Raw genomic sequence first — 14,933 nt, 5'->3', positions numbered from 1 at the left:
GGTTTCCAGACCTGGCCTGCCTTTCAAGTGAGTTGGGGTTTCCCATCTATAACCAGAAACTCCAGCTCCTTCTTGTTCCTTGGACCGCTGGCATCAGAGCAGAGGTCTGCTCAGGAGCCTGTTATTGTTATCAGTCCTCAGCCTTCCTGCCTTCGAGGGCTGGCAGCCTGGCTCCCTTCGAATTCCTGTCGCGTCTGTCACCTCTGGAGGCCACCTTTGTTCTGGATTGAACAGAGCAGGCTGGAGAAATGAGTTCTCAGCCCTCGTGGAGAGTGATCAAGCCCTGCAAGGGCCAGGGGAGAGGTTTAGAAGCCAGGGGCCGCCCCACCCCAGCCAGGAGAAGGTGGAAGCAGGAGGCAGGAAGGTGTGTTTTGCAACCTTTGTGGTTACCCACTGCTGTTGCTGTTGAACAGCAGCCTTCTGGCCTTGTAAAACGTCGTTCTCCACACATCTCAGAAGGGTTTCCTTGGGCCTATCTAGTCCCTCAGGAGTTCCTGGCGCTCCTGGATCCATGTTCAGCTTCCTCCACAGAATGTGGGTAGGCATGGGGCGTAGCTCTGAGCCAACAAGGAAGTTCAGCTCACTCGATTTCCTTGGAACTCGCTTGTCAAGGAAGGGAAAGCCTGAACCTGGGCTTGTCTGAGAAGGGCAGGGCCCAGCAGTGAACTCCCCGCTTCAGAGGAAATCCCCAGGTCCAGCCTGAGGATCGAATGTGTGAGCAAGCGTCAAAAGCACCAGGAGATGCCTCTGGCGCTGCCCTAGAGGCCACCCCTGAGGTGAATTCCTCTTCTCCAAACCACCAAGGCTCCCGAGGAGTCCGCAGGGACTGACTCCGAAGCAAAGGCGGGTCACAGCCGTTTCCCAGCTGCTCTCATCTCCCTGGGGACACATGTTGGGGCTCCTGCTATCGGCGCTGCCACACACGGCGCATCCCCAGAGATGCACGATAACCAGATAAGTCCTCAAAACTCGCCGCAGCCGGGAACGATTCCAGTTCTCAGTTGTGGGAGCAGGTGGCAAGAGTGGCCCAGAGTAAAAGCCCCGGATCCCGCAGCCCCCAGGGCAGAGCTGCAGCATCCCGTCCCGTGGTGGCCTGCGAGCGACAGCGGGTGTTGGTGACGAGTCCCTGATGCCGAGCACGAGAGAGAAGAGGCAGCAGTGGAGGGGCCCTGGGCGCATCGAGAGAGAAGAGGCAGCAGTGGAGGGGCCCTGGGCGCATCGGGGGCCAGTGCTGATAAGCAGCTGCCTGACCTTGGGGCTGCTCCAAACGGGGCTTGCTCAGCGCAAACACGGCCAGGAGCCTTGGGCTGCTGCCCTGTGGGAGCCGTGCTGAAGCTGAAGGCTTTGCTTTTGATCCCTGCCGAGGCGGGCTGCCCCGTGGGCCCCGTTGCTCCAGCCCATGGCCCTGGCCCTGGCCGTGCTCTGGAGGGGGGCGATCAGTGAGTCCAACCACATCCGTCCGCTACTAAACCGCATCACTGAGCACCCTGTCTGCCCATCTTCTAAACACCTCTAAGGATGGGGACTCCACCATCTCCCTGGGCAGCTGTGCCAGGGCCTGAGAACCTTTCAGTGGAGAAATTTTTCCCTATGTCCAATCTGAACCTGCCCTGGTGCAACTTGAGACCATTTCCTCTCGGCCTGTTGTTGTCACTCCTCTCAGGTAGTTGGAGAGAGCGATGAGGTCTCCCCTCAGCCTTCTCCAGGCTAAACACCCCCAGTTCCCTCAGCTGCTCCTCACAGCCCTCATTCTCCAGCCCCTTCCCCAGCTCCGTTCCCCTCTCTGGACACGCTCCAGCCCCTCAATGTCCTCCTTGCAGTGAGGGCTACAAAACACACAGATGCGTTCCCTGGGCGAATTCCCGGTTTGCATTCTCGCGTGACTGTCCAGTGCGAGTCCCCTGTGTGCGAGTTGGCCGTTCCCATTCTCTCGGTTCCCGGTGCCCATCCCCCCCCCTCCCCGTCCCCGCCCCGTTCCCCGCGGCTCCGCCCCGTCGCCGCCCCCGCCGCGTTCCCCGCGTGTCCCGCCGGGTCCGGGGGGTCGGGGCCATGGCGAGCGCGGGGCTGTGGGCGCTGTCGGCGCGGCCGCTGGGCGCGGCGGAGCCGCTGTCGCTGGGGTCGCTGCGCGGGCACGTGCTGCTCGTGGCCAACGTGGCGTCGCTGTGAGGGACCACGGCCCGCGACTTCCTGCAGCTCAGCGAGCTCCAGCGCCGCTACGGGCCCCGCGGGCTGCGCGTCCTCGGCTTCCCCTGCAACCAGTTCGGGCACCAGGTACCGGGGACGGGGGAGAGGGGAGGAAGGGGGAGAGGAGTGGGGAGAAGGAGAAGGGAGAGGGAACGAGGAAGGAGGGACGGGAGAGAGGAGGGGAGAGAGGGAAAGGGGAGGAATGGGGAGAGGTAAAAGGGAGGGGGAAGAGGAGAGAGAAGAGAATGGGGAGAGGGGAGGGGAGAGGGAGAAGAGAGGGAACAGGGAAAGAGGGACAAGGGAGAGGGGAAAAAGGAGAGGGGAAGAGGAGAGAGAAGGGAATAGGGAGGGGAGAGAGGGAGAAGAGAGGGATTGGGGAAAGAGGGACAAGGGAGAGGAGAGAGAGAGAGGGGAAGAGGAGAGAGAAGGGAATAGGGAGGGGAGAGAGGGAGAAGAGAGGGATTGGGGAAAGAGGGACAAGGGAGAGGGGAAGAGAAGAGAGAAGGGAATGGGGAGAGGAGAGAAGGAAGAGGGGAGGAGAGGGGAGAGAGGGAGAAGAGTGAGGGAATGGGGAAAGAAGGACGGGGAGAGGAGAGTGAGGGAGAGGGAAAAGAAGAGAAGGAAACGGGGAGAGGAGAGTGAGGGAGAGGGAAAAAGAAGAGAAGGAAACGGGGAGAGGGGAGAGAGGGGAAAGAAGAGAAGAAAACACGGAGAGGAGAAAGGGGAGAAGAGGGGAGGGAAGGAATGGGGAGAGGGGAAAGAGGGAGGAGAGAGGAGGGGAATGGGGAAAGAGGGATGGGGAGAAGGGAGAGAAAGCAGAGGAATGGGGGAATGAGAACAGGGAAAGGGGAGAAGAGAGGAGAGATGGAGGAATAGAGGAGCGGAGGAAGAAAGGAGGAACAGAACGGGGAGTGGGGAGCAGAGAATAAGGAAACGGAGCAAGGGGGTAGCAAGGAGATGGGGAACAGGGAGCTGGGGAATGGGGAGGGGAAAGTGGGGGAGCAGGGAGCAGAAAGTGGAGGAGCTGGTTAAGGCGTTAGGGGGAGTGAGGGAATGGGGCATGGGAAGTTGGGGAGCAGGGGAACGGATGCCCATCCTGGCTGGGCTCTCATGGGCTGGGCTCGGGATATCTTTGTTTTTATTTCCCTAGGAAAATGCTACGAACGAGGAGATCCTGGCTTCGCTAGAGTACGTTCGTCCTGGGAATGGGTACAAGCCAAATTTCCTCATGTTCGAGAAGTGTGAGGTGAATGGGAAGAACGCACACCCACTCTTTACCCTCCTGAAAGAGGCTTTGCCCTTCCCGCACGACGATCCTTCCTCGCTGATGACCAACCCCCAGTACATCATCTGGTCCCCCGTCTGCCGCAACGACATCTCCTGGAACTTTGAGAAGTTCCTCATCGGCCCCGACGGCGTGCCCTTCAAGCGCTACAGCCGGCATTTTGAAACCATCAAGATCCAGGATGATATTGAATTGCTTCTGCAGAAGGTTCCCCAGAATGTTACCCAATAAAGTCAAGCGCTGCAGCATTCGCTGCCTAGCCCCGGTGCTTCCTGCTTAGTTCACTGCACCCCCCCTGCCTGTTTTCCTTGCAGGGTGCTGCTGCTCTGGCAGAAATCCCAATGTCTCGTGCAGGTTTTGCTTATGAGGGTGCATCTTCCAAATTCTTGAAGTGTACCTGATGTTTTCAAAAGTTGCATGGGAATGTTTGGGAAGCTATGCCGGGGAAAGCATCCGTGAGTCTCAGTAGCTTTCTGGGATTCTCTGAATAAAACAAAAAAATGTGTACTTTCTTAAGGCTGTGGCTTGATAAATCCGGGCGATGTGGGTGAAACACGGCAGCCGCGTTACCTATTCAGCCTGGGGTGCTCGCAGGGGCTGACTCCAACTGCTGGAGCGTTAGTGCAGTCGGGCTGAAATTCAAACACAGACCTGGGGCAGCGCGATGGGCTAACAGTGTTTGCAAGTTCTGCAAAGTGTGAACCAGTGCCACGTCTCATCCGGTGTGTAACGAGCTTGGCAGAGTGTGAGGGCAGCACAGAACAGAAATACCTTGCCAAAGGGCTTCCTGGACCTTGCTCGAGGCCTGCTGCTGAACGTCTGGAATTAGGATTGAGCCTCTGCCAAATTTCACCTGCCCTGCCCTCTTACTGCCCAGTAGTTCAGGTCCCTCTGCAGGTGAATCTTCACTCCTTAAATGGCTCTGTGAGCACATTTTCATCACAAACTACTTCTCATGAGGTCTCAATGCGCAGGACTGAGCGGTACCGACACAGACTAGAAACTTCGGCTTTCAGAGGGAAGGCAAAACACTTTCAAGCATTAGTGCACTGGTTTTGTAGTTAAAAACACTTGGGACTTGAGCTGTTTGTGTTTTTTTCCTGTTTACAGCTTCTCACCTCACCGATTCCTTGGCTGGTCAGTTGTACTCACTCCAAGGACCCCCCCGGGCTGACTTGAGACACTGGGGCAAAATCGGCAGCCAGCTCCACCCCACTTGCTGCTGCCCCTGAGTCATCCAGCTTTGAACTCGGATTGCACAATCCTCAACGGGCTGTTTCTTAACTCTCAGTGCAGCTTTGTGGGAAAAAAACAGGATGTTTTCAGCAGCTATTTCAGCTTTGGAGCATAGGCTGCCTGATTTGCGGGGTTATTTTTTCAGTTAAATTTACTTCCCTCATTAAGGCAGGACGTTGAAATATGCTGAGAGTACAGAGGATTATGGGCAGCAGGAACTCACTGCACTGAAAAATCATTCTCTTTTGCTCTGCCTCTTTTGCTTTTGCCTCTTCTGCCTCCTTACCAGCCTGTGCCCCACTGGTGCAGGGGAGCGGACCCTAAGTCTGCTCCTGTTCCAAAGGCAGCCCTGCCTAACAGGGTCGAGCCTGCCAGTCAGAAAGGCATTTTATATCGCGCTTATTCGGCGCTGAGGGCCAAGGGATTTATTTACCTTCTGGCTGCTGGGGCTGCGGCAAGCTGAAAAACAAAGCAACAGCTCCAGACCAGATACAGCTGCGCCAGCACAAGTACAGTGACAGGATTCCAGGCTGAAAATCAGCTGTGCCAGCAGGAAAAGTTAAAGATCCCAGCGCAGGCACACCAGCAGGAACTCTGCAGCATAGATAAAAGCCTCCCGGCTTTGTTAATCTTCATCTTTTCAGCATTCCCCAGAGAAGCTGGCTTCTGGGGTAAAGCAGGCTGGGGCTGATGGAGCAGCCTGGGGGCTCACGGAAGGGCACATCCCCACACAGGCTCTCACACCTGAACTTTGGTGGCGAGACCAGCAGGGATGAAAACATCTCACTACAGGGAGCAACTCTATGCTGAGGGTAGGCCTGAGAGTCCCGAATTATTCCTTAGGGATTATAAAACGGCCCAGTTCTATTTCTGTAATTCCAGAGAGGAACAGATGGACTCAGTAGGAAACCTTAATAAAAATACTGCTACTTTAGTACATTTGGATGCTTCTGTGGCTTGGAGACATTGTCCTTTCAGTACCTTGTGTCTGTCATATCTACAGTCCTATGCTCTTTCCACTGTTACTGCAAACAGCTAGTTCCCTCTTAGCATCCACTGCTTGTCTGTTTTTCTACATCAGTCCCACATATCCTCCTCTTCTAGAGAATATCTGCCCCCGTTTCTCCCTTTTTCTAATGATTCCCTCCCCTCTTAGCTGCTAGTTGCCATCAACTCCTTACATCTTTAAGCAAGTTTGGATATCTGAAGCCGTCAGAAATGTTAACTAGCTGCAAGGAAAATTATCCTACCCGCCTTCATCTCACCCTCCTAGATTCCCGGTGTTCTGCTTGCCAAACTCTCATGAATCCCTGTAATCACAGCTAATGAGACGCGGTGTTCACAAGTCTCAACTCAACAGAAATGCCGTCAAGTGGAGCCCAAGACCTTTCTTACTCAGCCTGCTCAATACTCTTTCATTTATTTAAAACTTCCTCCTGCTAGTCTTTGTTACACCTGCTAACTTTTAAGATAGCTTTTGTCACTATTTTGGATCATTGCCTTCATAAGGCAGGAAGAAACCCTCTGCCTCCAAGCGAGTGGCACCTGAAAGGGCTTTGTTCCCATTGGTGCCACTCTCGCTGCCATCAGGTTCAGCTGGAGACAAGAGCAGGAAGCTGAATGGGTGTAAGGAAAGCGCTTGAAGGGACAGAAAAGCAGCACTTCCATCTACTGTGAAACTGTAACAACCTAATTTCCTAGTAATGAATCAGAAAGCTTTGAATAAGACCATTTTAATTGTTTACCACACTTTCTATTAGGAGGAGGTAATTGATTAGCAGAGTAGAGGTCAGACATGTAAGCATTATCTCAGAATAGCTGAGTCATTTTAAAAACACACCCAGTGTTGCCATAACAGGGTGTATGAGTTTCTTGAAGCCCAAAGGGGCCCTGCCCTTTGAGAAAAACAAGAGTAAGTAACAGAACTCAGCTCTTGCCAGAAGGGGAAAATTGGCTTCTTTTTCAGTGTTGCCTGGATGGATTTGCCCTGCTCAAAAAAAAACCCCAAAAAACCCAAAACACCCCAACCAAATAAACAAAAAACCAAACAAACCAGAAAGCACTTAGTATTTTACCCCAGTTTGTGCAGCACAGGAGGGAGCCCAGCTTCCCACCACGCTGCCAGACACGGTCTGTACTGCCTTTTTCCTGAGAGGTAAAAGGATTTATTTATTCATAGAACCATAGAATCACTCAGTTGGAAAAGACTTTTGAGATCATTCAGTCCTACTGTACCTGTCCACTACTAAACCATATCCCTGAGCACTTCATGTAGGCATCTTTTAAATCCCTCCAGGGATGGTGATTCAACCACCTCCCCAGGGCAGCGGTGCCAGTGCCCTATTCTCAGTGCCTGAGAACCTTTTCTGTGAAGAATTTTCCTGATGTCTAATCTGAATCTGCCCTGGAGCAACCTGAGGCCCTCTCCTCTCATCCTATTGCCTGTCACTGGGGAGAAGAGCCCAACACCCACCTCGCTACAACCTCCTTTCAGATAGCTGTAGACAGGGATGAGGTATCAGTTTAAATCAAGTTTTTAAGTCTGTAAATCCTCAGCTGAATCCTTCCTATTTTCACACTTCTGAAGGCTCCCTAAGCAGCACATGCTTCTCCAGCAGGACACAGTCCTGGTCCTGAGACAAACCTTTTCTTGAGAGGTTCTTTCAACAGACGCTTTCAAAACTCACGAGCGCTGCCTGGCTGGTTGCTCAGCCTCGTTCATTCCCGAAACAACCTGATCTCCTTCCCCAGCCCACACCCTGCCTGGAGGGCTCCATGAAGTCACCTGTGGGCGGAGGTGTCACAGCCAATGCTGAACTGATACAAGAAGTAGTTACTATTACAGAAGTGGAATATTTTCATTTAAGCTAAAGTAGAATTGAGTTTCATTCAAGTAACTGTATTTTTTGAAAGTTAGAATGTCCCTCTGATAGCATGTTTTTTCATAGCTTGTTCTTATCCAAATAGTGTTTTCCCAGACACTGTTACACTCTTAGTTCTTTTCAAAATGATAACGTCTTCTGTGAAGTATGATCTGAGCTGAACAGATGCATCTTTTTCTACAACCCCCTCTGTTTGCAGCCTTTCCCCATCTGCTTAGGGATATGATTTGGTAGTGGACAGGTACGGTTGGGCTCGATGATCTCAAAGGTCTTTTTCAACCTAGGAATTCTATGGTTCTATGAAATGCAGGGTCAGACAGAGTTGGGAATTAGCTTTAACACTGTGTGTTCAGTGTAATTTGTGCTGAACAGGTGCCTCTCCTCATTGTCATCACCTCTGTTTGCAGTCTCTCCCCATCTCAAATACAAGGTCAGGCAGAGCTGCCTCCAAAGCTCCAAATTAGCAAGAGATTTGACTGTTGTGAAGTTCATAATAACATTAAAATTAGTCCTTGGAAAGTCATAGAATAAGATTTCTGGGAAAATTTATCCACATGCACCTAAGTGGGAAATCCATCCTGTCCCAGCCCCTGTCCCTCTGCACAGAATCGATGGAGATCGCTCCCTCGCGCTGCCCAGGCCTGATAAAGGCTGCTCGCTTTCTCAAACTCCAGAACGACTTTTAGAGAGTTTTATTTGCTGACATTTTCATAGAATCATAGAATAACCAGGTTGGAAGAGACCCACCAGATCGAGTCCAACCATTCCTATCAAACACTAACCCATGTCCCTCAGCACCTCGTCCACCCGTCCCTTAAACCCCTCCAGGGAAGGGGACTCAACCCCCTCCCTGGGCAGCCTCTGCCAGGGACCAATCACCCTTTCTGTAAAGAATTTTTTCCTAATGTTCAGCCTAAACCTCCCCTGGTGGAGCTTGAGGACATTCCCTCTCATCCTGTCCCCTGTCCCTTGGGAGAAGAGCCTAGCTCCCTCCTCTCCACAACCTCCTTTCAGGTAGTTGGAGAGAGCAATGAGGTCTCCCCTCAGCCTCCTCTTCTCCAGGCTAAACAACCCCAGCTCCCTCAGCCGCCCCCCATAAGACCTGCTCTTCAGCCCCCTCACCAGCTTTCGGTGTGTCTCCCCCCCACCAGCCCACACCGCCTGCTTTGGGGGAGGCTGCACACCTGCCGCTCCCGCTCCCAAGCCTCCCCGCAGCCTCTCAGCCCCGCCTGCTCCCCGGCTGCGAGCTCGCCCCGCCGTTGCCTCAGGGGCGTACACGGCTCCAAGATGGCGGCGGCCGCCATGACGCGCGCACCCCGCCCTCCCTGTGTCGGGCGGGGGGCGCGCGCGCACGGAGGGGCGGGGCGCGCGCAGCCCCGCGCGTGCCCGCTCCCCCCCCCCCCCCCCTTCCTCCCCGCGCATGCGCAGGCGGGCGGCATCCGCGCGCGGCGGTGCTCGCGCACAGACATGGCGGCGGCCGAGGGCGGAGGAGGCGGCGCTGCCGCCGGGGCCGTGGGGGGAGCGCGGCCGGACACGGCGGAGCAGCGAGCCGAGCTGGGGCCGTTGCTGGCCACGGCCCTCCGGCCGGGAGACGCGTGGTGAGCGCGGCAGGGCAGCCCTGCCCGCCGGCACCGGGGCCTGGGGGGAGCGCGGCCTGCGGGGCCTCGGGGTAGCGGGGCCTGGGAGGCGTCTGGGGCCGAGCTGGGGGAGCCGGGGCTGGGGGAGGATCTGGGGCCGAACTGGGGGAGCGGGGGCTGGGGGGGGAGCGGAGGCCGAACTGGGGGAGCGGGGACTGGGGGGGGATCTGGGGCCGAACTGTGGGAGTGGGGACTGGGGGGGGGATCTGGGGCCGAACTGGGGGAGTGGGGACTGGGGGGGGGATCTGGGGCCGAACTGGGGGAGCGGGAGCTGGGGGGGGAGCGGAGGCCGAACTGGGGGAACGGGGGCTGAAGAGCCGCCGTTGTGGGGAGTGTTGACTAAGGCTGGGGAGCAAGGTCCGAGTTGGGGAAGTGGGGGCTGAGTCGGGAGAGCTGGCTGCGAGCTGGGGGAGCGAGGGCCAAGGGGGGAGCGGGATCCGAGTCGGGGGAGCTGAAGCTGGGGCTGAGCTGGGGGGAGCAGGGGCCGAGCTAGGGGAGCAGTGACTGAGGGGAAAGCAGGGGCTAAGCTGAGGGAGCAGGGCTGAGTTGGGGGAGCAGGGGCTGAATCGGGAGAGCTGGGTGTGAGTTGCGGGAGTGAGGACTAAGGGGGGAGCGGGGTCCAAGTTGAGGGAGCTGAAGTTGGGGCTGAGTCAGGGGAGTTGGAAGTCAAGGTGGGGTCTGTGGCTGAGAGGACAGCAGCTGATGGCGCTACCTGTGTGTTGCAGGTACCTGGTGGACAGCCGGTGGTTCAAGCAGTGGAAGAAGTATGTGGGCTTTGACAGCTGGGACATGTTTGGTGCTGGTGATCCCAGCCTCTACCCTGGACCCATCGACAACACAGGGCTTTTTGATGGTGAGTGGGCCTGGGCACCCATCCATGGCTCCCATGGGTGGTTGTCTCATTCTGCAGGTTTTGCTTTTGAAGCCATGTGTGCCGGGAGGGCACCCGCTGCCTGGTTTCAAGCAAGGAGGCTGGTGCAGTTTCTGTCCCCCATAGAGGTGTTGATATTCCATAGAGCTATGGTGGGATGTATGTAGGTCTCGGGGAAGAAAAGTTTCTGTTTAATGTCATACTTCCTTTGTCTGTCTCCCTTTTAGATTCAGAAACTCAGAGTTTAAAAGAGCACCTCATCGATGAGCTGGATTACGTGTTGGTTCCCACTGAAGCCTGGAACAAACTAGTAGCGTGGTATGGCTGCATAGATGGGCAGCAGCCTATTGTGAGAAAAGTAAGTATGGGTGAGCCAGGTGCTCCTCAGCCTGTTTTTTTTTTTTATCTGATCTCTACCCATCTTAGATGATATTTATTTTGCTAGATGTGAATTAACACAGGATCTTCAGCAGCTCTTTGGAGATAATAATATTTTTATAATCTCGAATCATGTTTTTGGGCAGTCTTTTACAGTGTCCCACTGCAGAGTCTATTAATGTGCAAACTACAGATCAGTGTGCTTCTTCAGCAGTTGAATGCATTTTGTGCTCAGATTGCTTTCCAGCAGGGAATTGGAGACTCTTGCCATTCATCTGTGCTAACGGGCACAGTGATCTGATCAGAAACAACTTATTGGAAAGAATTCTTCCATTTCTGAATATGGTTCTTATTTATTTGTTTCTAACTATCGAATCCTGGAGAACAGGAAGTCCTAAGTAATGAAATTCCTTCTGAAAGAGAAATGGAGAACTTGCAAATTGGTTACTTTGCACTCTTTTAAAAAAAAAAATAAAAATTTGCCTGTCAAGAAGCTGCTTAAAGGGGGAGTTTTACTTTCGCTTTCTGTTGTAACAGCAAAGTACTGAAGATCTTTCCAAATGTGTTTGTTAATTGTTTACCTTTAAAGCACGTTGCATATTTAATACAGCCCTGTAAAAACTCAGAAGAGGGAAGCAGACTTACTGTGAGAACTTGGCTAAAACATTAGTTTTAGTTCTTTGTTTCTTTCCAAAGCTGGGTGAATTTTTTTTTTTCTGTGGAGTGATACAGATGTAGATCACAGCAAGTGTGGTGTCACACAAATACAGAATATTTCAGTTGTAATGATTATCTGGTCCATCTGCCTGATCGTGTCAGGGCTGACCGATGGTTAAATTATTAAATGTTTTGTCTAAATGCCTCTTAAGCACTGCTGCCTTTAAAAATTATACCTGCTGGTTCAGTGAATTATAATCTCAGTTTCCTAGGCTTTATAGCAATTGAGGTGTGTTTTGTTTTGTTTCCTCCAGTTAACATTGTAGCTTTCTCAGAACTGGCCTCTGAAATGGGCTTTTCTTTCTGGCATAAGGGGTTCTGTGATCTGTAGGTGAAGAGTGGTGTCTTGTCTTACAGAATACCTTTCTAAAAATATGCTGAAAGCTGGTAGGATGGGTAGATGTACCTGCGGGAGTATGTGCTCAGGTGCAAAATTGATTTGAAAATGACTCTGAAATAAAGCAACGTCATCAAAACCAGTTCTGACGTTTTTCTCTGTTTGCCAGGAGAGAGTAACGAGGCAGGTTCTGTACACCATGCAGAAAAATAATTGATGCTTAGTCTTACTCTTTTCTAATAGAAAAGATTTTGCTCCAGGGTTCCAAGCTTGTTTCTTTTTTTTTGATGTAAACCTTGGCCAAAGACTAGAGGCAAAAGATCACTTTTTTTCTAGACTACTCTGATTGTGTGATCAAATATTTCTCGTGGGTAATTAACTGGCGCTATCAGGTCAGCTGTGGTGATGGACCTTTGGAACTTTGCACTGTGGAAGGGAAGCACTGGGATTTCCTATGTTTTAAACCCAAAACAAAATTCCTAAATGAGCTGACAGAATTTGTGACTGAATATAGACTTGTGAGTGAGTCAGTGCTCAATTTATGGTTTGACTTGCAAGTCTTCTAAGGACTTAAAATATTCAGACAGGTGTACCTTGCAGAGGAGTGCCCAGTGTTTTAACTTTGTGTTACTTTATCATGCCTGCCTTCTGTTTGCAGGTAGTGGAATATGGTCTGTTTGTGAAGCACTATAAGGTTGAAGTTTATCTTCTTGAGCTGAAGCTGTGTGAGAGCAGCGATCCTGACAATGTGATTAGCTGCCACTTCAGCAAAGCAGATACCGTTGGTAAGTAGTTCTCTGATACATGGAGCTGTGCTCTGGTGCTCCCTCAGGAGGTATTTTGTGTCTTTTGAAACAAGAATGATGTTGATAAACTGGAGCAAGTCTAGTGGGTATTAGCAGGTTGGGTTTGGAACATGTGACGTGTGAGAAGAGGCTGAGGGAGCTGGATTTCAGCTGGAGAGGAGAAGGCTTTGGGGAGAGCTTGTAGCACCTGTGAGAGTTTCCTGAGAACATTGAGTCAGGCTGTTTAGTGAGTCACAAAGCAAGAGAACAACAAATAATAGTCATAAATTGAAACAGGACAGATTCCAGCTGAGTATGATGAAAATACTGCTCCGGTCAGCATAGCTAGAAATTTGAACAGGATCCGAGGGGCAGAGAAATCTCCTTCCTTGCAAGTTTCGGACACCTGAGTGGAGAAGCCCAAAGCAACCTGGTCTGAATTCAGTGTTGACCCTGCTTTGAGTGGTTGGACTAGGAACCTCCTGAGTTCTTGCAGATGCAGCGATTCTGTGTGCATCACGGGAGTTGTAGTTAAGAGCTTAAAGAAACACATTGCTTATTAACTCACTAAGAAACATCCACATTGCTCATGTAATGCAGTTCTGTCTCTGCTTCTTCTACAATTCCTACTTACTAGTGTGTGAATATTTTAAACATCTCAACAGCTCTTCCTACACTTCACTTTTTCCTGAAATTTGGCCTATCTCTCTCTCTCTGTGTTATCACTGTATATTCCCATGTAAAAATGCTGCATGTCAGCTGTTGTATATGTCCATAAAGATGCTTTTTTTTGAGTTTACCGGTGTATGGCCTGACAATAGTAACGGAAAATGCTTCGTTCTTAAATCTGTTTGCAAATGTTGACTCTTTCAGAGAAGTTGGCCTTTAGGCAGCAACTTCTCGATGTATTATGAACGTTATTGGTTTGAGGGCTTGACAAATAGGTGACTGAAAAGAGAAGGTTTTAATTCTTTCAGGCTAAATATTATACAAGATCTATGAGCAATTATAACTTCCATGATACATTTTCTGCTCAAAGGATCAATGGTCATTGCTTGCTGAATGTCTGGCTTGTCAGTTTCTTTCAAAAGCATTCATGTTTTAGGAGTCTTGGTGTTTCTTTTTTCCTTCTGAACAGCTACCATTGAGAAAGAAATGAGAAAACTATTTAATATCCCAGCTGAGAAGGAGACTAGGTTATGGAACAGGTATACGACTAACACTTACGAGCAACTCAGCAAGCTGGATAGCACTGTGCAAGATGCTGGGCTCTATCAGGGGCAGGTAAGGGGTTTTTTAGATTCTCATGTGCTGCTTTCTCTGATGTATATATATTTTTTTTCTTGTATTTATGTACTTGGGAAAATATTGAAAATGTGATTTGTTAATGATTTTGCAAAATGTGTAACAGACTTACCTTTCTTTATTACCTGAACTCTTTCAGGTTGTCCTAATAGAAGTGAAAAATGAAGATGGCACATGGCCTGGACAGCATTTCTTGGCAAAGTAAGCAAGCATGTTCTAATGGTTTCAGATGTTTTGTCTAGCTTGTTTGCTTGGTTTTAGTGACCACATGTTCTCTGTGAAAGCCTGATTATCACTGGCTATTGTGGATTTCTTTGTTTTTGGCATTTTGAAGAAGGAGAGAAAAATCTTGTATATAAATATTCTTCAGTAGTTCTGCTGCTGGTTTCTTGTCTTAGCGACAGTCTTTTGTTTTAAAGCCCATTTCAAATGGGTTGTGTAAGGATTAAATAGCTTTGGTTTTTATAGTGCTTAGGAGACAAAAGCGCTATTTACGTTGAGCGAGTCTACTTAAAAAGCTGCCTCTGCAGGCTGCACAGTGAAAAAAATTGTCTGTCTTCTACCATTGTGGAACCAAAAGGATCTTGGTGTGTATTTCCAAAACTGCCAGTAGTGAATGCTCAGAGTTCTGGTAGTTCCTCCTTAAAAAGGGTCTAGAAATAGCTGAGTAACCCTACCCCTGCTGCCGAAAACAATTACAGAAGCCTGTAAATATTGAAACAGATTCTCTCTATGATCTAATTTACAGAAGAGATGAGTAAGGCGGAGGGGGGGTGTGATGAAAAATTGTATGTGTAGAGGGAATGGTGTAGAATGGAGGTTGCTTGCAATGGTAAGGAGCTGCCCTTATCAAGTCATACTACAGAAGGTAAAGTTCTGAGGTTTTACTAGCCTGATTCCTACTTGCTTTCCCGTGAGTGGACCATCAGACTTGATCTTGTTAGAGAAAATGCTTTTCCATGGTTAACTTATAGAACTTGCTGCCAGGTGGTCTCATTTGAGATCGAGATCTTACTAGCATTAAACGTGAAGACTGGATCATATGGGTCAGTGATACCTATTTTGAAACAAATCTCTACTTCCAAGATACGGTACTGGGTAAATGGATCAGGAGAATGTTCATAGAATTATAATGAAATATCTGCAAGAGTGCAGTGTGAAAAACATCGAAACATTCATATCGTGTACATAATCGAGCGCTGGTTGACTGTCAGTATTAGAGAGCCAGCTCTTAGGACTAGATCATAACCTTCTGTTTCCATGTGAAGCAAAGCTAAAGAGGAGCCTTGCAGCATTCCAGGCCTCAGTCGGTTCTT

General features: G+C 50.6%; 2 protein-coding genes across 3 annotated transcripts in view; both read left to right on the top strand.

Moving 5' to 3' along the window:
* The first annotated feature begins 2,023 nt into the window (after positions 1–2,023).
* Positions 2,024–3,985, top strand: GPX1 (glutathione peroxidase 1). Its single transcript, XM_069865755.1, has 2 exons — positions 2,024–2,271; positions 3,335–3,985. Exons 1-2 carry the CDS (start codon positions 2,050–2,052, stop codon positions 3,698–3,700), a joined length of 588 nt encoding a protein of 195 aa, XP_069721856.1. The 5' UTR covers positions 2,024–2,049; the 3' UTR covers positions 3,701–3,985.
* Positions 3,986–9,020: 5,035 nt separating this feature from the next.
* The window catches only part of USP4 (ubiquitin specific peptidase 4), a 32,406-nt gene continuing 26,493 nt past the window's right edge, over positions 9,021–14,933 (top strand). For both annotated transcript variants that reach the window (XM_069865552.1, XM_069865550.1), the window contains exons 1-6: positions 9,021–9,185; positions 9,950–10,077; positions 10,323–10,453; positions 12,186–12,312; positions 13,451–13,596; positions 13,757–13,818. In XM_069865552.1, coding sequence (XP_069721653.1) covers positions 9,055–9,185; positions 9,950–10,077; positions 10,323–10,453; positions 12,186–12,312; positions 13,451–13,596; positions 13,757–13,818 — 725 coding nt within the window. In that variant the 5' untranslated portion in view covers positions 9,021–9,054. The remainder of the gene's footprint in view (positions 9,186–9,949; positions 10,078–10,322; positions 10,454–12,185; positions 12,313–13,450; positions 13,597–13,756; positions 13,819–14,933) is intronic.

This window comes from Phaenicophaeus curvirostris, chromosome 11 (genome assembly GCF_032191515.1).
Source record: "Phaenicophaeus curvirostris isolate KB17595 chromosome 11, BPBGC_Pcur_1.0, whole genome shotgun sequence".
NCBI lineage: Eukaryota > Metazoa > Chordata > Aves > Cuculiformes > Cuculidae > Phaenicophaeus > Phaenicophaeus curvirostris.
Note: the sequence above shows the minus strand (reverse complement) of the source record. Positions and strands in the feature narration are given on the sequence as shown.